The sequence below is a fragment of the Martes martes genome, assembly GCF_963455335.1.
Source record: "Martes martes genome assembly, chromosome: 11".
NCBI lineage: Eukaryota > Metazoa > Chordata > Mammalia > Carnivora > Mustelidae > Martes > Martes martes.
In genome coordinates this window covers 41823431-41849390 of record NC_137899.1, presented here as the reverse complement: position 1 = coordinate 41849390, position 25960 = coordinate 41823431, and the positions used below count along the sequence as shown (strand labels likewise).

The 25960-nt window shown below is 35.9% G+C and overlaps 1 protein-coding gene across 1 annotated transcript in view; it reads left to right on the top strand.

The window, feature by feature from the left end:
- The first annotated feature begins 12529 nt into the window (after positions 1–12529).
- Positions 12530–25960, top strand: part of SEM1 (SEM1 26S proteasome subunit) — a 28491-nt gene continuing 15060 nt past the window's right edge. The window contains exon 1 of the mRNA XM_080818412.1: positions 12530–12747. Within this exon, the coding sequence (XP_080674538.1) occupies positions 12672–12747 (76 nt within the window). The 5' untranslated portion in view covers positions 12530–12671. The remainder of the gene's footprint in view (positions 12748–25960) is intronic.

The window sequence follows — 25960 nt, the reverse complement described above, 5'->3', positions numbered from 1 at the left end:
TGACCTTTCAGTGCCTCAAGTTACTCAACCAGAGAAATCATTCCTCACAGGGCTATTATGAGCACTAAATGTTTAAATACAAGTAATCTGCTTGGAAGAGAGTTTGCCACTCAATGAGCAGAGTATTCATAATAAGCTATTATTATGCAATAGTACTGAGCTGATACAGGAAACAAATACAGATTCCCTCTCTTGGGGAAATTAAGCCACAGATCTAAGTTTAAATTTTCTAGGAGTCACATATAAAAAGTAAAAAGAACTAAGATAAAGTAATAGCATATTTTATTTAACCCCACATATTAAAAGTATTATTATTTCTTGGGGCGCCTGGGTGGCTCAGTGGTTTAAAGCCTCTGCCTTCGGCTCAGGTCATGTTCTTGGGGTCCTGGGATGGAGCCCAGCATTCAGGCCTCCCTGCTGAGCAGGGAGCCTGCTTCCCCTCCCCACACTCCTCACCCCCACCCCCGCCGTCTCTCTGCCTACTTGTGATCTCTCTCTGTCAAATAAATAAAATCTTTTTGAAAAATTTAAAAAATAAAAATATTATCATTTCAACATGTAATCAACATAAAAAATGTTTAGATAGCTTGCATTCTCTTTTTCAAACTGAATCATCAAAATCCTGTATATTTTATACTTAGAGAACATCTCAATTTGGACTAGCCACATTTCAATTGCCCAGTAGTCACCCATGGCTGATGCCTGGTGTATTGGACCACAAAGCTCTTAACTCAAATGCTGTGCTCTTTTCCTCGCCTAAGTCTTTCCTAAGACTTCAGCATGTTGTCTGCCTGAGGGGAATGACCAGATGGGGAAAAGTCATGAAGCATCCTTTCCTGACATATTCCATCTTAAAAGGTGATACTGGTTTGCAGACGAGCCTCCAACCCATGTCCTCAACTGCATATTGTTACACAAGGATGATCTGGTGAACTGCATGAGGAGAATCTTAAGGGAGAAACATAGTAGGCTGCAGGCTTTCCTGTACTGCTCCCTCTTTTATCCATAGAGTTTAGAAAACTTGCCAGACACAAAGCAGGCACTCAGCAGAATTTTTTCAATTAATGAATAAACATTAAGAGTGCTTTTCTAACTTAACTTTTAATTTTATTATAATTTTTTCAAATACCTGAAAACATGTAATAATTCCTTTCATAATGTCTTTACTTCTCATAAGCAGATCCAGTTTTTGTTTTTTAAATTGATTTGCTTATGCTTCTCCTTACATTTAAATACTCATCAACTGCTTAATAAAGATTAGGTTTCAAAAGCATGAGCCCATAATAGTATTGCTGATATTAGGGGTGTATTTTCTATTACAGAAGACATATTTCATATATGTGCAAATAACATACAAATATCACAAATATAATTTTGTTTGGATTTTTTAAATTGTGATCCAAGAATAAACAGAAGGAAATATCCAGAGTTTCAGTACTGATGAACATTCCTCATTCTCAGTAGCAGTTAACTATAGGACATATTTTTACATTAAGGGGCCATATGCCTGGATAAAGCTGACATTACTACAGCAAGTAACCTGCAGAAACACTGTTGACATGTGGGTGGAGTGGTTTCCCAGGGAGGTTGCTACCTGGCATGAATTAGTTTCTTACTGAGTTCGTAGGATCCTAGAAGCAAGATGTTGTGGGTTGTTAACTCAGAGTAAAAAAAACAAGGTCCTAATAACAACCCAGAAGTCTTCTTTGACTCACTCTATACTCTTCCTTAAGCTCATTCTCCTCCAGCCACACTAGCCTTCTCCCTGTTCCTCAGATACACCAGGTTTGCTCCAACCTTCCTGCTATGCTGAATGTTCTCCCCCCGCCACAAATCCACCTGGCTACCTCTGGCTACCTCCTTTCACTTCCAAACTTGCTCAGATGTCACCTCCCTGAGTTCTACCCTGATTGCACTATTAAATACAGTCACTTCCCCACATTCTACCCCCTACCCCTCATTTTCTTAAGCCTACTTTTTACCCCACTTAGCACTTACCACCCCTTAATATATGATACACCACCCTGTGTTGTTCCTCATACTAGAATATAAGTATCTCAAGGACAGAGATCTTGTCTGTTTTGTTCACTGATGTACCGTATCCTAAAGTAGTGGCTGGTGTACAGCAGGCACTCCATAAATCCTTGTTGAATGAACAGTTCACTCATAGAACAGATTCTTTAATAGATTTTTTTCCCTTTTCACTTTTTAAGCCTGCTCTAGTATTAAGATCATCTGGGAGGTTTTGCAAGCCTGACTGAGAAGTTGAACTCTCCCCACTTTTTGGTTGGGCTTGCTCACTGAAGGGTCCTGTCTCTGGAATTCATTTCTCTGGGCGGGTTGCCAGAGCCTGAATTTGTCGTCTTTGGTGTATGATGCAAGATTTAGGGTTTTTGTTTTTCTTTTTGGAGGGGCGTGTTTTAATTTTGGCTAACTTTATTGTTTTGTCTGGGGTTTTATTCTTGTGTTGAGTTTTGTTTGTCTGGGTTGATCAAGCAATTTAGCAACTATTCTTCAGAGCTATGGAATACTAGAAATTAGAGCTTGAAAAGACCTCATGGTTGATCCAGTCCATCCCCCTTGCCATTGAAGTCTTGCTCTCCATAATACAATGTCCATGGCTTTGTTCAATGAGGTTTTAAATGTCCTCAGAGATTCCTTTAGGCGCCCACTCAACTAACCTAATACTCTCAACAATTAACAAAAATTCCCAGAGTATGTCTAAACTCTCCCTTTCATATTTTCATTTTATTTATATCTTTAGTCCAAGGTAGCAGGCCTTTTCTCTTACAGGATTTTACATCTTTCAAAGAAGTGTGGACTTACATTTCTGCTCTTAACAGACTTATTATATTTCTGCTCTTAACTGTTCTTTAGCCAAACTCTACATGTGTTCCTACTTTCCTTCATTCTCTTCAATTTTGGTTTTGCTTAGTAAATTCTTTCAAACTCCTCACCTTGATTTTTAGTATGTGTAGTTTCACTAGTCATCCACTGAATGACTGTAAAACAATGCTTTTCCTTCTGAAACCTTAAGACAAAGCACTGCCATCTACCATATGAAATTGCAAATATATCCAATTTGCTGCCATAATCAAGCTAGGCTGTTTTTATTTTATTCATCAGAATATTAAACAAGTTCTGTGTGATGCTCTTCCCTTGCCTTTAAAATTTTGATGGTAATTGTGTAATATCAGACATCTCACTTAAGCCCTTTGTACTTTTGTTTTTATATCTGCAAAAGGAGAGAATAACAGCAGCAGCCTCCTTTGCTATAATCTTACGAAAATAAAGATGTTATTATAGGGCTAGAAAGAGAACTTTCAGAGATAAAAACCTTTCATTTCCTAGCTTTCAGACAGAATCACATAGGATAAATTATTTTCAATACTATGAAGTTCAAATGGCACTCTTTTTTCCCTGGTTCATAGTAATTTATGCTAAATCAGTGCAACTCAAACTAATTGTAGTGAAGGGCAAATTTCACAAGTTTCCAAATGCCATGGACTGATTTTTGTAAAATACAAAAATCACAGAGTTGGGTGAAGTGGCAATGTCAAAGTGCTCTAAGAGTCACTTTTTTTATTTATCTTTTCCTAGACAGGCACTGGTCCACAGACCCTACTTTGAGTGCCCCTAACAATCATTTTCCTCACTTTCAGATGCAGATACTTTATAAATATTTCTCTTCTGAAGATTAACATAATACTTGCTTTTACTTTTCAGCTTGTTTTCTGCCTCACTTGAAAATCAACTTTTAGAAAACAGAAGAGCCAATCAATTAATCATTTTCCCAAAACATTTGGTTACATATTTCCCATTTATTTATTTTCACTTTTTCCAAAGTGTAATAATCCCTAATTTACTTCGTAAAATCAAATCTAATGAAAAATACTTATACAAAAGAAAAAAAAAACTAATCTCTTGGGGTTTATACCAAGTCAGTACTTTACAGGATAGTCTCTTGGTCAAACAATGCCAGCAGCCTCACTTCTCAAACTGCCCCTAGTCTCTAGCAATCCTGACCAATGCTAGAGCAACACTGTTAACAGCAGAAATCCACCAACCCAAGAAGGTAAAAAACTCTCTCACTTATTCCACCCTGCCTGGCACTCTGCCATCAACCTGCACTTTTTGGATTTAAGACACAGATTATATGTCAGCAATAACTGGAGTAGCTATTACATAAGCTGGTTATGAGATGCCATGTGCTTTTAACCGGCATCTTTTATAGTTTGGACATTACAAAAATTTAGTTTTAGCACTCTTTTCTGAAATAAGCTTCTCTTATTTTTAGTGGGTTTTAATTACTTTGAGAGGGAATTAAATAAAAATATACTGAAATATCATTTCTCCAGGGAATTAAAAAAATAAAGTTTATAGGAAAACATGAAATGTGAGGAAATATTAAATATAGTAAACTGCACAAATGTAATACATAACTTACACATTGGGCTTTTTATGATCTAAAAATCTATTCCAAGAAAAAGAAAAAGTGAAATTTGAAGACTTATGAGCTTGTTTCAAAAAATACTAAAAATAAGTTCCAGCTGGTGTGAGAACATGGTAAAGGTATAACATGGTACCAGGGTAAATAATAGCACAGGATGGGTGAGGCACTGGAGAGGGAAACTTTAAATGCAGAACATTTTATACTGCTTTTTAAAGGGATTTTTACAAAAGTAAGAAAACATATATATACACATCAATAGCAGAGAAAATGTACTAAAACAATATATCAGATGATGTTTTCTTTACACAATTTTCCAAGAGTAAGCACATGGCTAATATGGATTAATCACTAATGAATTTAATAAAGTGAATAGATTATTAGGTCCTAGAGCCAGTTATTTTATTTTCTAATGTTTCAATGTGCCAGATGTTTCATAAAAATAGTTTTTACTATTTAAAATGATTTATGAAGCTAGAATGCCCAACTTTTATTTCTGTGTTAAAATTTAAGAGTTAAAAATCATTAACAAACAGAATTTGCAGTTCAGTTAGCAGTCACTGAATGTAAAAAGAGTTCTTAAAATGCTCCTCTTCAGAGCCATTCTCGTTCCCATAGAAACCAATGTGAGATCCTGGAAAACAAGGTAAGTTCTAAAATAATCACCATTATAAATACCCATTATATAAATGTAAATACAGGCAATTGAAATGATTTAGATGATTTTGAAATTGCATATCATTTCCCAAACCATAATGATTCCTTCAGAGTGGTTCTTGTCTGTCATATAAATACAGCATTTACAAAATTTTTAAAATTCTTATGATTTACTTGTGAGACCATAATCGCCTTTTCAAACAAGTCTTGGGCATGCAAATATCGATTTTTGAACATGTATTTTGGTGCAAGATGGAAATTTTGGCTGGGTTTTTCCTTTGTGGTAGATTAAGTACTTATCATTATTAGTATTTTGATTTTATATAACCATTTCTTTATTCATTATTAATTGTTTTACAATGAGATCTAGATTTTTAGAGAGTTATTTTACAATTATAATTTTCACATTTTTACTTATGCAAGCATTTTGTCACATTAAAAGAGCCAAGAACTCTTCTTTTATTGAGATAGTAATTCTTCCGAGAGTCCAGAACCAGCCACTGAGTATAAAGCACTCATAATATTAATGAAGATGTGAGTGTGTGTTCACAGATACACATGCCTCTAATAGATAAGCCTCCCAGTGATAGGAGCAAGAGCATTTCAGGGGTAAAGCTCTAATAGCAAGAAACAAGCATTTTAATTTAGTATGGCTATTGAAGGAGTTCTGGACATGCCACCCCAAAACATGTCACTTTGGTATAGTGATTATTTTGAGGGAAAGGCACCTGAAAAACAACAGATATACGGGGAGGTTTTCTTTGAACTTCCCTTATAGGCCTAAAGACAGAGCCTTCAAAAGGAATTCAGTTGTCATAAATCCCCTTCCTGGGATTGACTCCTACCACTGGGAGGAAACTAGAAGTCAAGTCAACACACAGACACACTTTGTCATAAATTATTATATTTCCTATCTATTCTTCTAACAGCCCATTCATCTTTCCAAAAAATAACTTCCTCTCCCCTAAATTGCCTATATCCCCTCCTTCCGCTGTTAAAGATGGCATACAAGCTCTCAAATCTCACCACTTCTTTGGGTATTCACTTTTTCTTTTCCTGTGATGTCCTGGTGTGCATAATATTAAAAATTAATAAGTTTGTTTACCTTTGCTCCTGTTAATCTGCCTGTTGTCAATTTATTTTATAGACCCAGTTATTGAACCTAGGAGAACAAAGGGAAAGTCTTTTCTCCCCTACACCATTAAAAGAGCCACAAGATATAGACTAGTCATGCAGTATTGTTAGCTGGATCAATGATCAGAAAGTCAGGTATTTTCTCTTACATTTCATCTAAACGCTTGCTTCTTAAAATGTAGTCTCCAGGCCAGCAAAATGAAAGCTTGTTAAAAATGTAGAATTTCAGGCCCTAGGTAGACCAGCTGATTAAGAAGCCGCATTTTAATAAGATCACCAGAGGTGAATGCATATTAAAGTTTAGAAACATAGCCAGTCTCAAATATTTGCTCCAAACAAATTCTAGCTTTATTCCAGGTGAACTGATGGAAGCTAAAAAACCTACCAGGATGTAAACTCTAAGAGGGGAGGGACTATGTCTGCATGTGGCATCTGCATATCATGTAGTTTAGAGCAAAATGCATAAACAATGTTAAATAAGTTTGAGAAAAGAGAATGAAAAATATTCCTTTATTTCAAAAATGACATATTTCAGGTTTTATGTTAAAAAAAAAGTTCTTATATTTCATTTTGTTTTTACTCACTCCCCCAAACCAAACCATTAAACATATGTCACATACAAAAATCAACTCAAAGTGGATGAAAAATTTAAATGTAAGACCTGAAGTTGTGAAATTCCTGAAAGAAAACATAGTCAAGAGCTACATGACATTGGTCTAGGCAGTAATTTCTTGGATATGACACCAAAAACACAAGCCATAAAGCAAAAATAGAAAAGAGGAACTACATCAAACTAAAAAATTCTACACAGAAAAAGAAATAATCCACAGAGACAAGTTACAGAATAGGAGAAAATATGTGCAACCTATATGTAACTAATAAATATATATGAACTCCTTACAATTCAACAGCAAAAACCCCAAAAACCAAATTAAGAAATGGGCAAAGGAGGGCACCTGAGGGTGGCTCAGTCAGTTAAGCTGAGCTTAACTGTTGACGTTGGCTCAGGTCATGACCTGAGGGTCATAAGATCAAGTCCCACACTGAGTTCTGCACTGGGTGTGGGGCCTGCTTAAGATTCTCTCTCTGCCTCTGCCCCTCCCTCCACCTCATACATGCATGCTCTCTTGCTCAAAAAAAAAAAAAAAAGAAAAGAAAAAGAAAAATGAGCAAAGGACTTTAATAGACATTTCCCTAAAGAAAACATACAAATGACCAATAGGTATGTGAAAAGATAAACAACATCATGAAACATCAAGGAAATGCAAATAAAAACTACAATGAGATATCACCATCTCACATCTATTTGTCAGGGTGGCAATAATAACAATAATGATAATAATAATAATAATAATAACGTAACATGTATTGGCAAGGATGTGGAGAAATTATAACCCTTTTGTACTGTTCTGGGGAATGTAAAATTATGCTGCCACTATAGAAAACAGTATGAAGATCTTCCCAAAAATTACAAATAGAACTATTATACAGTCCAGCAATTCCACTTCTGGGAATTTATTCGAAAGAACTGAAATCAGGATCTCAAGAAAACATCTGCACTCCCATGTTTTTTTGCAGCACTGTTCACAGTAACCAAGATATAGAAACAACCTAAATTCCCATTGACAGAAAAAGGGATGGAATATTACTCAGCCTTAAAAAAGAAGGAAATTCTGCCATATTCAACAACAGGGATGAACCTGGAGAACATTACGATAAATAAAATAAACCAGTCACAGAAGGACAAATATTGCATGATTCCACATACATGAGGTGTTTATAATAGTCAAACTCATAAAAACAGAATAAAATGGTGATTGCCAGGGGTTGGAAAAAGAGAGAAATGGGGAATTGCTGTTAACGTTTCAATTATTCAAAATGAGTAAGTTCTAGAGATCTGCTGTACAGCACCATGCCTATAGTTAATACTGTATTGTGCATTCAAAAATGTAAAAGGGTAGATATATTAAGTGCTCTTACCACAGTAAATTTTAAAAAGTAGGTCACAGCAGGGCTTACAGCTAGCTGCAGGTGTTCAGAGTCTGACCTCACAGTTAAAGTCCACTTTTCTTAAAGACCTTCAAGATCTGTTTTAGGGGAAGGTGAATAAATTTTAAAGGCCCAGAAAGAATGAAAATGTGAACATGGAGCTATAGATTTATATGAAATAAAAGATGTTCTACACAAGGTATCCCGAAATTTACTTTCTATATCTCATCCTTTCTACATTTCCCTGCTTTTAGGTCCCTTGTTGCAAATTGCATATGGTTTAGTATGCCCCACCCTTTCAAATTTCCATTTTCTCCTAACAGAGTTACACTTGCCTTTATCACAAATATATGTGAAATTTTGATGATCTTGTTGGTTAAATGCCCAAGTGTTGTGACCTGGTGGGAAGAGGAAGGTCCTGAAGGTCTACTTTATGGATTTAATTTCATCTAGGACCTGTCCTTTGGACGCTCAGAAGCTCCAGAAAACAACTGTGTTCTGGAGGTTAGAAAGGACAGATTAAAAGATAGATAGGGCACAGCAAAAGTTGAGTACTTCCTGATGACAAGCACAGCTGGAATTAATTTTTTTTCTAACCTCAAGAAGTGGTGTGAATTGCTAGAGGGTAGGAATCAACATCGTCATTCTTTTGATTTCAAACTATTACTATTTATTGCTTCAAACTCTTACTATTTATTGTTCATCATATGTCAGGCATCCTTCTGAGTGTGTTTTATATGAAATAGTTTATTTAATCCTTCCAACAACCTTATGGAGAAGGTAATTAATTACTCCCATTTCAAAGATGAGTGAACTGAGGCCCAAGAGGGAAAGTAATTTTCTAGGGCCGCATAGCTGGCAAGCAGCAGAGCCTGAATTAAGTCGAGTGATTCTGGCACCAAAGCTTTTTACATACCCGGGAAGGACATCCTAGAGACTTGATGTGTAGACCTGTCTCCTCAGTTCTTCGTGGCTGGCTAATTAGCTGTACCTTCCTGAGGTCAAATGAAGTGACTCTGAAATCAGTCCTTCCTCCAGATATCAAGCATTTAGCAGTCCCTGGCCATTTCTTCCTGGATAGAGATAAATATAGAAAGATCAATCTTGTAGAATCCATTCTGCCTAGTTACTGATAGTCATTCTATAGGAAACTTAAGGATTCAGGTATTTGTGGTATAACTATAATTATAAAGATCCCAAACAGGACTTCAAGGAAAAAATATTTGCTAGAGACAAATTCAATCATCTACTATAAAATATGCTGCTCTCTTGATTTCTTGTGAGGTTAAATATAATCAACCAATTACAGATATGATATATAGGAAAAGGCATAATTGTGACTGCAGTGCTTCTCTCTAATTAACGTTATAGAGGGTTTCCTTGCTACACGCAGCTAAGACAATCTTAAGATTCCATTTTCTTCCTCATTCTACCTCTTTGCCCTCTCGACTTTTGCCTACATTTATGTATTTCTGCCCTTTTCCTACATATGTACATGTTCAGTAGTGTTAGAAAGAAATGATTTCAGGGGTTCTTGTGTCAACTATCTGTCTCTACACATTGAGGTGGTTTTTTTCCTTATCCTTTAAAAAGCCCTTAGAATACAATAGCTCCATCACTTCTCAGCACTGTGACCTTGGCCACATTACAACCTCTCTGTCCCTTATTTCCCTCAAGTACTAAATAGATTTAAATTGTATTCACTTAATCCAAAAAAAAGACTTGGCACAGTGCCTGATACAAAGTAAACACTAAATACATGTTAGCTATTATTATTATTATTATTACTATTACTACTATTAACTTGTGGAGGAACTCACTTCTTCCCAAAGTATTACCAAGATATCATCTAGGAAATAAAATCTACATTTAAAGACTTTCAGGGTTAGTAGGGAGGATCTGACAGATATTAAAGTTTAAGATCCTTATTTAATAAGAGCTAACATGTATTGATTACTTATTACATGCCAGGTATTGGTTTATGCCACACACACACACACACACACTCACACACACAAATACATACAGAGAGAGTCACTTAATCTTTGCTTTAACTCTACAAATCACTAAAATTACTTTAAAGAAACTAAGCAATTTGCCTAATCCTCCTGTGTAAGAATTGAGTCTAGGTTTATATCCAGTCCATCAAATATGATTCTTACATGCTTAAGTTAGGAAAGCAATAATGCCTCTTACACTTTAATAGCACTCATTTCCCAGAGTTTTTCCATTTGCCATGCCCATTTAAATGTGAAGTTGTTCATTATGGCATGTGCCATGATGATTAAAATACATTATTTCAGGGTGCTTGGGTAGTTCAATCGGTTAAGCCTCTGACTCTTGATATCAGCTCCGGTCTTGATCTCAAAAAAAGTTATTTCAGTGGTTCCAGCATTCTGGACTTAATGGATCAGTAAATTTTCCAATTTCAAAAACTGGAGACTTAACATAAAATTGTTGTTTTTAATTATTCCTTTAAATATATTCAATTTTATGAGGGAAATCACTATATCATTGATTTTTTTCTTTTGCTAAGAATTGATATAAACATCAATCACATATCAGATAAATTAAATAATGCACTTAGAATTTGGCATTCCTGACTCCTTTGCCAAATTTTTTATAGCACTTTAAAAAATTCAGATACACTTCACATAACATAAAATTTATCATTTTAAAGTGTACACTTCAGTAGTTTTTAGTATGTTCACTGTTTTGCAACCATCATCATTACCTAATTCCAAAATATTTTTATCATCCCACAAACCTCATACCTATTAGTGGTTAGTCCCAATTCCCCCCTTCCTCATCTCCTGGCAGCCATTAATTTTTCTGTCTCTATGGATACATCCTTAGGCAAATCTTTTATCTCTGCACAAAATGGCTGTCTCAGATCTATGATTTATTTTTTATTCCTTGCTGCCTAAATCAAACTGCCTGCCCAAAGCTTTACCTTGGTGTGTCATTCCCAGTGGCATATGTAATGTATACGATAGACAGCATGAAAGTACAAAATTCTAAGAGGTCCCATCAGGGTTAGCAAATGCTGCCATACTTAAAGATTTTAATATGAAGAAATATACCATATATTTTCTATATTTCCACTGTCCACATTTACTTACAGTTTTAGTTTACTTCTAATTTTAAGTCCAATTTTAGATTTTCCTCATCTTTTCCTTCTCTTCTTTTGGTATTTATTCTTATAACATGTCAAATTACATACATTTTTGAACTTAATTTGAAGGCTGCTAATGTTTTCAGTAATCACTACAAATAAAAGTAGTATTAATAAGGGGCATCTCATTTTTTTAATATATTTACATCTAATTGAGGTTCCCAAATTCTGGTCCCAATCTGTGCTATATTTACTTGCTCTATTCTCTGTACATCCATACGCTCTGTTCATTTCTCAGATAATTTCCATTTAAAATAGAAATTCAAATGTATTACTGTGTTCCACTGTGATTTATCTGTTTACATGTCTCTGAATGGACTCTGAACTCCTGGAACAGAAGGACTTTGTTTATACCCATTTGATTTCCAGTATGGAGCCTGATGCATGGCATGACTAACACACCTACTGTTGTTGAACAAAGGAACAGGATTTAAATATACAAGCAAGCATATGTATCAAAATTTACACACCTAATTATATATTACATTATAATATTACATACACATGTAAGTTTTGTAAGCTCACAGCTACATTAAAAATATTTAATATTTGAAAAATTCAAAATGATATATTTGAACACCATAAAGTATTAAATATACCGATTTTTACATTGTTTGATTTTATAATAACGTGTAAACTAGTTATTACACACAGAAACACTCTTATTACAGAGTAATTGCAAGATGGAGGAACAACGAACTAAGGGCAGAGTGGAGATGCAAGTCAGGTAAACAAACCTGTATTTGGACTGTCTAGCACTACTTGACTGACTTTGGCTATTTCTTTCTGAGTCTGAATTTTCTGTGACGTGGAGGTATTTAATATCATGCTTAGGGATCGGTTTAAGATTGGGGCTAATCTGTATGAAGGGCCCAACACTTAGCAGGCCCTTCAGGAATCTTAGTGGGCACTTTATCCCTCAGACTTAAACTAAGTAAAGATGTTTAATGTTTCTACACATTGTGAGTCTTTTCCAGTGAGGAAAACCTACCCGGAAGCCAAATTTGCCAATTCAGAGACCCCAGATAAAACAATAAAGGCATAAAATGATCCATCTCTAACTCTGACGGATTGCTACACCCGCAGGAAGCGCGGGGCGGACCTCCAGTATCCCAGCATTCCCTGCGCTGCTCCTGTTGCTCTTCTACCGCGTCTCGATGGTAGAACCGGCCTCAGAGGCGCAGGGGCGTTGGTGGCTTCGGTGAGGAAAAGTGAGAGTTCCAACTTTCCTCTTGGCCTGAGAGGTTTTTGGTGCAGAGCGTCGTCATGTCAGAGAAGAAGCAGCCGGTGGATTTGGGTCTTTTGGAGGAGGACGACGAGTTCGAGGAGTTCCCTGCTGAAGGTAACCGGCTGGGCCCCGGCCTCTGGGCCGCGCGGACGGTGACTCAGGCCTCCGGGTAGAGTCGGCGCGGATGCTTGGGCTCGGCCCGGGGGCGCCGGCGGGAAGTCCAGACCCCTGCGGCCGGCTCTCGAGGCTCTGCACGCGCGACCTTCAATGCGACCGGCTTTGGGTTCGGGGTGTCTCGGTGGGCCTCGCTAGTGAGGCTGAATGCCTTCTGCTTCCTCATTGGGAGGAGCCATGGTGACCCGGGCCTCTAGCCCTGAGTCCGGGATGATTGGTCTTTTTTTAAACCCGCCACCTCGTTCATATCTACATATATCTCTTTTTTCTTTATTTTCTTGTAGTGTAGCAGCCTTCCTTTGTCCTTAAACCACCCAGAATTAGATTGCTGTACCTGGTTAGGCCAGTATTGCTTACTTTTAGGACTTCACAAATGAAGCCACTTAAGTAGGATCAGGTGTTGGTGGATAATAACACGTTGTTACCTTATCCTTGTTTCTCATTTTTGATCACTTCAAACTAACAGGAAATCCTAAAACGTTACATTTTTATTAGTTTCATGGTTACCAAGAGTAGTTTTCTCATTGTAAGTGATAGCAAATAGCTAATATTTATCGAGTAATTACTTGTCTAAGTGCTTTGCTTGTATTCATTTTAGCAATTCTAGCAACTAGGTACCAGTATTACCGTTTTTCAGATAAATTGAAGTTTGGAACTATTAAGAAAGTTTGTCGAATGTCATATAGCTGGCTAGAAATGATGGATACCTTCTGGGAATGATGTACTGCTTCTGTTTATTTTTTTATAAATAAAGACCAAAATTTACTAATTGTTGTTGCCAGGTAGGTTTCCAGAATTATTTGCTTTATTATTTGTTATGTGTAGGATAAATATTTGTTCTTGTAAGTAAAAGCTGCTATTGGTAGCCTTTCTGAAGGTGGTAGGAAGAGAATTGTGATTAATAGTGTACCGATCTGTTATGTTAAGCAATTACAACTTCGCTAAAATTGTCCTAAGGTATACACCCCATGGTAATCCTATTGTGCATAAAAAACCACATAGCTTGAACATTTGTTCTTCTTATTTATGGTGTACTCTATTATTTTGCTTAGTGGAAGAAGACATTAGTGTTCATAGGACTCATTCACTAACCCAAAGCACATTTCAGTTATGGGATTCATTATATATTGAGGGGATTGTTTTGTTGTTGTTGTTTTGGTAGTGGATTTATCTGTCCAGACATGTTTTTTCTCTCTCTCCTTTTTTTTTTAATAAGATTTTATTTATTTATTTATTTGAGAGAGACTGCACAAGTGAGGGGTGGGGGAGGGACAGAGTGAGACAGAGAACCACGCTCCCGGCTGAACAGGGAGCTGGAGCAGGTTTGGATACTAGGACCCAGGACCCCCGGATCATGACCTAAGCTGAAGGTAGATGCTTAACCCACTGAGCCACCCAGGCCCCCCAGACATGTTTCCTTTACCTCACTGTCAAGTTGGTTTGTAATCTAACACTGAGCTCTTCAGTAGAGAACTGGCTTATTGAGGGCAGGATCAACTTTTTACTCAGACTTCATATTTCATAAAGCTTTTACCCATTGTTTATCACATACAAGGTACAATGGTAGGCACTTTGTTTACATTATATAGTGTAGCTGTCACTACAACTGTGAGGAAATCGATGCTTAGATTTCAAAAGCTTGCCATTAAGTAGTCAAGCCAGGATCTGAAAGGTCTGTGTGACTCCCCAACACAAGCTTTATTTTTAACATTTGACAGAGTGCCTGGCACATAGTAGGTGGTTAATAAATGCTTGTTGAGGAGCACCTGGGTGGCTCAGTCATTAAGCCTCTGCCTTTGGCTCAGGTCATGATCCCAGGACGCTGGGATGGAGTCCTACATCAGGCTCTCTGCTCAGCGGGAAGCCTGCTTCTCCCTTTCCCACTCCTGCTGGTGTTCTGTCTCTTGCTGTGTGTCTATCTGTCAAATAAATAAAATCTTTAAAAATAAATAAATAAATGCTTGCTTGTTTAATGAATAAACTTGCATTTTAAAGTAAGTAGGTGAGGGGCACCTGGGTAGCTCAGTTGGTTAAGCCATTGCCTTTGGCTCAAGTCATGATCCCAGGGTCCTGGGATTGAGTCCTGCTTCTGGCTCCTTGCTCAGCAGGGAGCATGCTTCTCTCTTTGCCTTTGCCTGCCACTCTGCCTGCTTGTGCTTCTCTCTCCCTCCCTTTCTCTCTCTCTCTCTCTGACAAATAAATAAATAAATAAAATCTTAAAAAAAAATTAAGTAGTTGAGAATTGACTGCTTAGAGAGTTCTAGAGATAACTGAGTACCTAATGATACACATGATTTTCCTCAGCAACTTTGATTTCAGCAGCTTTTTGCAGAATATGTAGTTTGTTCTTATTCGAAGTTTATGTTGTGAGCAGCAATTTGTTCAAAGTCTTGGTAGTTATATAGTAAAAAATTCATTAAAGTTAAGAGAAAAAGCAGAGAATTTTTTTTAGGAAGGAGGGTCTTAGGGAGAGAGAATTTTAAGCAGGCTCCATGCCCAGCACAGAGCCTGATACAAGGGCTTGATCTCACGGTCCTGAGATCATGACCCGAGGGTCGGTTGATTAACTGATTGAGCCAGATACCCTGAGAATTCTATTTATTTATATATTTATTTATTTATTTTTAAGGCAAGAGCCTGTCAAGATCAACCAGTTTATTAAAATTAAGTAACTCAGCACTTAACTGGTCTTTATAGAATATTTGTTGTCTTCAGGTTTGAATGTGTAAAACCTAGTTCATTTAGGAGTATTTCCATTTAGAATGAGAAATAACATTGAAATGCCATTGTTTTGCTTAGGTTTCTGTATTTCTTCTGTGGTTCATAATTTAGACAGGTTTTCCTTTCATATTAATTTGAATTGAGATTTTGGTGGGTACAAAATTAGCCCAATAGGTGAAACCAATAAATATTTACTAATAAAAACTGCTCTTATAAAAAGCAAAACTAAGAGAAAAAACCTGGAAAAATATCACCAAGGAATTACTGAATTATTTCTCTTTTGGAACTATACGTTTTTTGTTTGTTTTTTATGGCCAAATCATGTTTGAGTCTTCATTGTTGTTCAGTGTGATCCATGGACCAGCAGTTTTGGCATTAACTGGCAGCTTATTAGAAATGCAGTTTCTCAACCTAGGCCTACTGAATTAGTTTGGACTTTACCAAGATCCTTTAAAGATTTGTATGCACTTTACAATTGGAGAATAACTAAATGGCCCATTTTGAATTTTTTAGTATTTCAATTTTCAGTTCAATGATTATGACCTGAATTATTTTCCAGGTTCTCTGCTTTCTTTGGAAATTCTCTTTCTTGTGGTTGTCTTTATAGTAAATGTGCCATTGTCAGACACAGTAACAGATACAACATAAAATGGCCTATAATCATCTTTTCTATCTATAGGAGGTCTGATTTTCACGGGCCTTTTTGCCTCATTGCTCCAGAAAGTGGGTGATGGGTGATACCCATTGTGTAGGGTAGCTCCCAGTTACAAGGGACTGCTGCATGAATGCCATTACTGAAGTTTGGTATCCTTGGTTTGACTAATGGATTATCCATCTTTTGGGGGAATGTTGTTGCTACATCTCATCCCAGATAAGAACTTGTTTGATAGGATGTCATTCAGTCATTTTAAGGAATGGGAATTTCTGTTTTAAAAAGGAAGCTACAGTAATGTGTTTTTATGGAGCCTCTTTGTTTCTTTTGAATAGTTCTTCAGTGTGAGGTACACTAGTGGTGGGAGGGGTGATTCTCTGAAGGTCCGGAGAAACAAATGCTTCTTTTTTAAAACTTGTTATTTAGTCTGTGGATCTATGTTACATTGGCAGTCCCTCACAGTTACTCTAACTGATGGGTATATAATCTGATCATTAAGAACAGTTTAAAAATCATGTTTAGGATCTTTGTGAAATGCACTCTGCAACTTTTTGGCTATTTGAACTGAGAATAGGCTTTGTTAGGAGGACACACAGCATACTTGTGTGATTGATTATAATTAATTTTGGAGGCTTTGGCATGGTTAGAACTGGAAAGCAACTTAAAATCTAGAGAAGATAAAACTTGTCAAGCTCGCATGGCTAGGTTGGTAGTACTAGAGCAGGGTCTAAAACTGAAATACTTTATAATTTATTTGAAATGTCAAAAAATTTTTCATCAGAGAGATATTAAAAGGATACTTAAAATATTTTCATTAATCACCTTCCTCTGACAATCAAAAGTGGGTGAGAAAAGAAGAGTGGAAAGAACAAGTGGGCCTTTAGGTTCTTTTAATCTCTTCTTTCTGTACCAGAATTGAGAGGGGTTTTTTTGGGTTTGTTTGTTTGTTTTATTTTTTTTTAAGGGGAAACTTTTTAGAATATTTAAAAGGAAACAGAGTTTGCCTCCAGAAGTCATGATATTTACAAGAGCATTCTATTATACTAAGTATTCTATATTTTTCTATGATCAGTGAAACTGCTTTGTTATCTGATGATTCAAGAGCAGTGTACTACCTACCTTCCAACCCTCCTTGAAAAATTGCTGGGTAAGAGACTGTTACTGATGGAAATCTGTCTGTTGAGGCAGACAATAAACAAGCTGGTGGTTCCCTCTGGAATAACTGAGCTACTCTCACCTAACAAAGTAAGACATCTTACAGTGGTTCTTATCCAGGGAAGTATTTTTGGACATCACATTTACCTGACAGATGCAAATGTGAAGTAATGACATTTAGGGGTAGAGGCCAAGGATTTTAAGTGCTTGTTTTGTATAGACCAGTATTGCATAAGAATTGTCCAATGAAAAATGCCATGGAGAAATATTTACATTGATTGGATACCAACTGGACTAAACCATCAATGGGATTACTGAAAATCGTAAATATAAAGATAGATACAACTGGTAATGTGTCAGATAATATATTAGCTAACTAATGCTCAGAGGGGCTCTGCTATTTTCAGTTATTAAATGTAATATAGTGGACACATAAATAACACTATCACACATTTAAATTAGTTACGTGGTGGTGGCCAGAAATGGAGAAATTGTGTTACTAAAAATAAAAAAAAATATGATGAATGGCAGAGTGCTTGTTGCATGTCCATTCATGGTAATTATTTGCAAGAAGAAAGTTTTTGAACCCTGGGGTGGAAAAAGCACAATGAATCTAAGATCAGACCTAGTTTCAGAATCCATCTCTCATCAACTTGTAGCTTATCAATTCATGTTAGTTACTTAATTTCTTTAAAATGCTTTTATAGTATTACATATATGATAATTGTACAAGTAACTGCTTATAGCAAAAATTTAAACCTATAAAAGGGCATAAAGTAAAAAGTAAAAGCATTTACTTGCCTTTCCCCCAAATCATTCGCCATACTCCAGGGATAGCCACTGTTAACTAGTTTTTTTAGTATCTTTCCAAAATTTATGTATATATTGTGTGTGTTTATATACATATTTTTAAAAAATACAGAGGACCATATTATATATAGTATTTTTCATTCTAGAGCAGTTCCTAGTTTGTATCTGACTTTCATGATTTTAACACTTTTGAAGTTTACAGACCAGTTATTTTGTGGGATGTTCCTTACTTGGATTTATCTGATGTTTTCACCTGATTAAATTCAGGTTCTACATCTTGGTTATCAGGAATATCGTAGTTGCGATTTTGTGTTCTCATTACATCCTATCAGGTAGAACATGATTCACATTTGTTCTATTACTGATGAAGTTCACTTTGATCACTTTATTAAGGTATTTTCTATGAGGCTCTTCCAAAATTAGATTACTCATTTTCCCTTTGTAATTAATAGGCATTTTGTGAAACTATGGAAATATTAAATTCCACTTATTATCAAACTTTCAGTTTATTAATTTGGTTATTTATATCCATACAGACTCGGATTCTCATTTAATGGGTTATAATATGGTGCTATTATTTATTTTGATCCTCAAATTGTCCTATATTTGAACATGGGAAGCCCTGTCATACTGTCTTCTGTGACCTTTTGACATGTCACCATCATTCTCTGTGCATTTCCAAGCATTCTGACACAAAAAGATATTCCAAGTTAATCTTGTTCTTTCCCTGCTCTAATCCTGGAATCAGCTCTTTCTCCAAGGAGTATTTCTTTTAGTGGAGAATAATATTCAGAAAGCAGGATCTTAACTCCAGCTGTGCTAGTTGCTTTGGGGACCCTCTTAGTGGAAGGAACCAGGAAGTACACAAATGTGTGTATAAATTTATACACTTGTATTTATATGTGTGTATATATAAAACCATAAGTTCACACAGTGTCTCCAGTTACAGTTCAGCACCACGGGATTCATTCTAGCTCATTTTCTTTCCATATTTGTATCTCCCTTCCCTAACAGGGAGAAATCTGGCTTTCACTGTCTTAAATATATTGTCTGTTTGGTCATCCTGCTCCCTAGCCAATCTTTGTTGCCCCCTCCACCCACAGTTACCTTCCTTATGTCACTTGGGCTTCAACATTCTTTGCCAGGCCACCCTCTTCCCTCCTCATTAAGCATCGCATGACTTCTTCTCCGTGTTCACTCTATGTTCTGCCTCTGTAGAATGCCCTCTTGGCTCTGCCACCTCATTTGGTACCAGGTGCATTTTGAATTTTGACATATAGCCTTAAATTGCCTTTGAGAATGGCTATACCAATTAAAATTTCTATCACAGTTTACTTTTTCCCTCATAAGGTTGCCTATTATCCATATTTAGCATTTTAGTCATTGTGAACCTGATGGAAGAAAAATGAAATGTCATCATTTTGATTTTGGGATTGAGTTAAGTGAAATTGACTGTTATTTTTTCCTTGAATTTTTACTGTTTTTTTTTTTTTTAAAGATTTTATTTATTTATTTGAGAGAGAGAGCGTGCCTGCACACAACCAGGGGGAGTGGCAGGGAAAGGGAGAAACAGACTCCCAGCTGGGCAAGAAGCCCTATGTGGGGCTTGATCCCAGGACGCTGGGATCATGACCTGAGCCAAAGGCAGATGCTTAGCGGATTGAGCCACCCAGGCACCCCAGCTGTTACCATCGAGCGGCCATAGCAAAATACTGTAGATTGAGTGACTTAAACAATGGAAGTTTATTTTCTCACCATTCTGGGGGCTGGAAAGTCCAAGATCGAGGTGTTGGCTGATTCAGTGACTGGTGAGAACTCTCTTTCTGGCTTGCAGACTGCTGCATTCTTACTGTGTCCTCACAGTGTGGAGAGAGAAAGGGCGAGCTGTTTGGTGTTTCTTCCTGTAATGGCAGTAAGCACATCTTGAGGACTCCACCCTCATGACCTTACACAATCTTAATTACCTTCCGAAGACCCCATCTCCGGATACCATTACATTGGGGTTAGGGCTTCAACATAACTGTTTTGGGATGGAGGAGGACACACACATAACAGTGATACATATAAAATGCATAGCACAGAGTTTCACACAAAATGGTACTCAATAAATATTAGTCCCCTTTTCTTCCCTCCAGTCTCCTTAGGGAGTTGGATTTTGGATATTTGGTATTTACTTAGAATTTGAATTGACAAATATTTTATTTGTAATTTTAGGAATATCCAAAATAAAGCTTGAGTTTGTTGGTTATTTAAAAATTGATTAGTTTTCTAGTATTGAAAACTTTTAAATTAATTTCCAAAAGTACTCTAAAAATAGTGTATTAATATAAAATATAAAGATACATAAAATAATAGCAAACAGTTGTTTAAGGATGCATACAGATGTGCAAGAGGTATAAAGAAATACAGTGGAGTTAAGAAAACAAAAAATCAAGATACTGGTGCTTGGGGACACCTGGATGGCTCAGTGGGTTAAGTGTCTGCCTTCAGCAGAGGTCATGATTCCAGGTTCTGGGATTGAGTCCCACATTGGGCACCCTGCTCAGTGGGGAGCTTGCTTCTCTCTTTGCCTGCCATTCTCTCTGCTTTGTGCTCGCTCTGTCTGACAAATAAATAAAATCTTTTAAAAATTATTAAAAAAAAAAATATATATATATATATATGCGCTTGGGAGGATTTAGTGAGAGGTGTGCTCCAGGATATTAAACAGTAAAAATTACTTCGAAAAACTATTTGGATTAGCTGTTTCACTGATCCTATAGAATAAACAAGCAGGAAGCAATTGCAACTTCATTATTTAACATTATTACTGGATTGTTGTTAAACATCACTCGGTGAAAGATGTGATGAATTGTTGAAAACATTGAGGGGAAAATAAAAGTTTCAAAGACTATATTTAAACTCTTGTGAAGTACTAAAAGTTCACCAAATATATTTTTTTCCTGTGTTGTGTTCGTGTGAAGTATTAAAAGTTGTGTTGTTGTGTTGTGTGAAGTATTAAAAGTTCACCAAATATATTTTTTTCCTGTGTTGTGTTTGTGTGAAGTATTAAAAGTTGTGGTGTTGTGTTGTGTGAAGTATTAAAAGTTCACCAAATATATTTTTTTCCTGTGTTGTGTACATGTAATGTTTGGTAGAAATAGTATTGTCTTTATTCTGGAACATGTTTTCCTTCTTACTTTCCTTACTCCTCAAGTTCCTGTGAGGTGATTGGTGCATAATAAATGATTTATTCATTCAATATGTATTTGTTGAGTGCTTCCTATAAATCTGGCAGTGAATGGTGCATAGAGAATGATGTTAGCTGCCATTTATCAATAGTAAGTGCTTTAGATACATGGTCTCATTTAATTCACATAGCAGATTTATAAAGGTTTTATGCTTGGGGCTCTGCAAAATTTGGTAATTTACCAAGTCACAGTTAACTAGATGCTGTACTGAGGCAAATTTGACTCCTTAGGTTATACTTACCTTTGAACTTAGAAATACCACGGAGTCAGGGCACAGTGATTTTCATAGTAAGCTTGAGGTTTTTAGTATTTTGGAGGTGCTTATCTTGGGAGGTGGAGCTCTAAGCCCTTCCCTCAATATCCCCAGTGAAATCAGCAATTTTGCTTTTGCTTATCTTTATCTGTTGGGCTTCTGGGTAAGATTTCATTGAGTTTGCTTCCAGTGGTGGGGCCCGGGATAGGGAGGGCAGGGAATTAGACAACTGGTAGTAAAGTGTAACTAACAGGTTGAAAAGAAGGGGAAATTATTTCCAGTTCTGTACAAGGTGAGATAGCAACATTTGAACAAAGCTTTCAAAAGATAGAAGTGTAGAACAAGGGTTTCTAAAAGAAGGGGAAAAGAGTAGAAACTTGGAGGTGAAAAAAGAATACGTGTGTTTTATTTGACTATGAAATAGTGGTTGTAAATGCAGGTAGTTTGGGGCCTAATATTGGAAAATTTTAAACCAAAAGTCCGGTTTGGACTTTATCCTTGGATACATGAGAAGTAGATTTTTTTGTTTGTTTGTTTGATATGTGTGGGCCTCCTTTAAGCTGTAGGTAGTTTAAGATCAACTCAGCTAAATTAATTTGGAAAGATAGAAAAGAGACTGAGTCAGGGAAGCTGATTAGCAAAATGTTGAAATAGCTTAGCTGAGGATTAAGGGCCTGAGAAAGGTGGTTGTTAGGAAAGAAGTGAAGAGAGTGACACAAGAATAACAAGTGAGCTTTGGCAACTGGTTTGATAAGGACTGTTGGGAATAAGAAATTGGAGGTTGTGATTTTGCACTTGCATGTCTAGTGGAAGACAGGTTCGCATCTTAACTCATTCATATGGAGGATCAGAATGAGGGAATTGCGACAAGTGTGGGCATGAGGGCTTGCAAAAAATGAGCGTAATGGCTTTTGGCAATTTTATAAAAGTACAGAGAAAAACTCTAAGCGCTAATAAAGAGAAGCAAAGTCAGCATGACTTTATTGTGGAACCATTCTCCCAGAGGCGTGTATTTTTAAATTATCGATGAAAGGAATTGTGTTTGAATTTCCTTCTTTTAAAATGTATGAAAAATTATAAATGATTATTTAGCTTATTTTGAGCCTCTTTCAGACTGCTGACCACAAATAACTGAAAGCTTACCAGTAGTCTGGTAGCAACATCTTTTATGACTTGCATTTGGTTGGTTGGTCTAAAGTTCCTCACTGACATTTTTGGTCCTTATTGGAGAAAATACAGTAATATTATGGTGCTATGCTAGGTACTGATTTTTAAGCTATTGAGTAGACATTAGATCTCTAGGGTATAGTTGTTTTTGTATCATGATAGCCTGTAAAACTTAAATTTTTGTTTTAATCTATTTTATACAGTTTAAGCAGGGACATGTATATTTATCTCAAAATGACTAGATTTAGTGTGCCTTCATTGTTGAATTCATGAGCAGAGTGATGATTTTGTAACTGTTGCTGTTCTCTTTCACTTACCTATGATGGTAGGTAGTTCTCTGTATACTTACCTGTGATGGTAAGTGTACAATTAAGAATTTTTCAAACTTCCATTTGTTTTTTAAAATATTTTTCTTCATATAATGTTCTGCATATAAATGCACAATTTTTATTTGAAGACACTTTGTTGAAGATTAGTTTGTTTATACTCAGGGTAGCTTTACTATTAAGGATTAAATGAAAATTTAATGCTCCTACACATTGGTATAGAATAAGGCATTTGCAACTCTGTTTAATATAACTAGAATTTCTTCTTCGCATTTCTTCAAATAGTATTCTTCATACTTGTGGGGAAATTTTGGAATGTGTATTGGAGAGTGGGGAGAGTAATTTCAAAAATACTAAGTTGAGAGAAAACCCTTTCCCCTACTTAAATGTCAAGGTGATACTTAGAAGAAGTATGTGGGATCTTTGATGGTTCAGATTTGTGAAACTTAAGGCTAGTCACAGATATAATTCTCACTGGCAAATGTGAACAAAGCCGTATCTGGGGAAAAGTCTTAAATAATTTTCTAGAATTCCTAGAAACTTATGTATTAGGCATCTGTTACTGGTTACTTCCAATTCTTCTTAAAATATGGTAATTTTTTTTTTTACCAGTACACATCTGGAGGCCTGCACACTGAAGTAAACACAGCTGTGGTTATTTAAATGATTAATCACAATCCTGGCAATGCACTTAGTGTTGAAGATAAAGTATATACTTTATAAAGTCAGCTATGTATTAAAGGAAAGCATTAGACATGAATCAAGTATCCTTTGTTTCATTTTATTATTTTGCCCTTTTCAAAACTATATTTGGGTTTAAGGCTTTAAAAAGGAGTGATTAAATAAAATTGCATAGTTATCAGTTTAGAGTTACAATTGAAAATTAAAACACAAATCAGGGATATATTGCAAGAAATGCCAGATACTGGAGATTACAACATCATTGCTTTTTAATTTACACATTCACTTAGTATGAGTATACATATATTGTAATTTATATATAATGTAATGTATGTACAGTATGGAGGATTTATAAGTGTTTGGAAATAATACTTGGGTGTTATTTTACCTTATCACTTAAACTTTTTACATAATATGTTCAGTACATTTGTTAATAAAATCTTTCAAGTTTCCACCTAAAATAGATTATGGATTCCCGTTTGTCAGTGTGAATGAACACATATTTCTTCATTGGTGCTTTTGTTAAATAATTTAAAGTGCTTAATAAGGTGTAATTCAAGAGGTTATATATTGGATTCTTCACCTGTGATAATTGGAAGGCTAGTTCAGTGTGTCTGTTCACGTCATACGGAGTTCAGTGTGTCTAACTCCTAAGATAAGGCATTAAGGTTAAAGAGTAATACATTGAATTTCATATGATGATTTGTGAAGAATTTAACCAGCTTTTCTAAATTTGTATCTTTGTATACTCAATAGTATCATAATTATAAAGTACTGTATAGTACTACTAAAGAAATACAGAACTATCATTATGAATTTTTTTGTGTGTATTCTACCTAAAATTTTGCTCACAGTACTGTCGTGCCCAACCCTCATGAGCTGCTTTCCTTTTTTTTTTTTTTTTACTTTATTTTTACCTTCTTTTTCCTTTCCTTGCCATTGAAATAGCACAAGATGGTTTTTTTTTTTTTTTTTTTTTTTTTTTTTTATTTATTTGTTAGAGAGAGAGCGAGCAAGCACAGGCAGACAGAGTGGTAGGCAGAGGCAGAGGGAGAAGCAGGCTCCCCGCGGAGCAAGGAGCCTGATGTGGGACTTGATCCCAGGACGCTGGGATTATGACCTGAGCCGAAGGCAGCTGCTTAACCAACTGAGCCACCCAGGCGTCCCCACAAGATGGTTTTTAAAGGAGGGAGAGATACTTTATCTGTATGCTAAATTATCATCAGAATTCACCTTTTTTTTTTTTTTAAGATTTTATTTATTTATGACAGAGATAGTGAGAGGAGGAACACAAGCATGGGGGGGAGCGAGAAAGGGAGAAGCAGGGTCCCTGCTGAGCAGGGAGTGTTATATGGGGCTCTCAGTCCCAGAACCTTGGGATCATGATCTGAGCTGAAGGGAGACACTTAACAACTGAGCTACTCATGCACCCCGGAATTCAACTTTTTAAACCCAAACTTGTACCACTCTTTAAGTTTTTAAGACACTGTTCAAACTAGTATCTTTCATGTTAAGAATTTTGACTTTTTCTATCCTATGTAGAGTTAAGAATTAGGAACTTCTATAAAACAAGTTATTGAATCTGTTGTTTCTTATTGGTGATTCTCTGAGGAAGTTGAATAGGTATTAACAAGTTTGATTTTTTGTTTTTTGTTTTTGTTTTTTTAGTCTCTTTAGTTAAAAATTCTTGAGTTAAAAGCCAGCTTGAAGACATTTGAATGACATCAAATAATAACAGTACTGAAATCAACATTTGAATCAAGTCATAGTAAGATTAAAAGTTCCTGGGGCAGGGGGGAAAACTGTGTTTTTACTCTTCTTGAAAGGGTAGGCCTATAAGATTAGCAGAGAAATGTGAAATAAATATTCTTTTATTTTATATTTCTAACTTAAATCTTTTGACACATTATTGTTTATTAGGGAGTAGTATAGATAGAAATAACTTGGTTATGTGTAATTAGAAGTGTTGTAGGCTGGTAAGAGACTTTGTGTCTTAGAACTTTAAAACAGTTCAGTTGTTACTTAGTTATATCACCCCCTTTACTCAAGAACATATTATCCAGTCTTAATATATTCAGATTATTTTGTGGAACATTACACCCCATTAGATATCTTTATGAAGAATGCTTAAAGTAAAATAAACACTTAATTTAGCGAT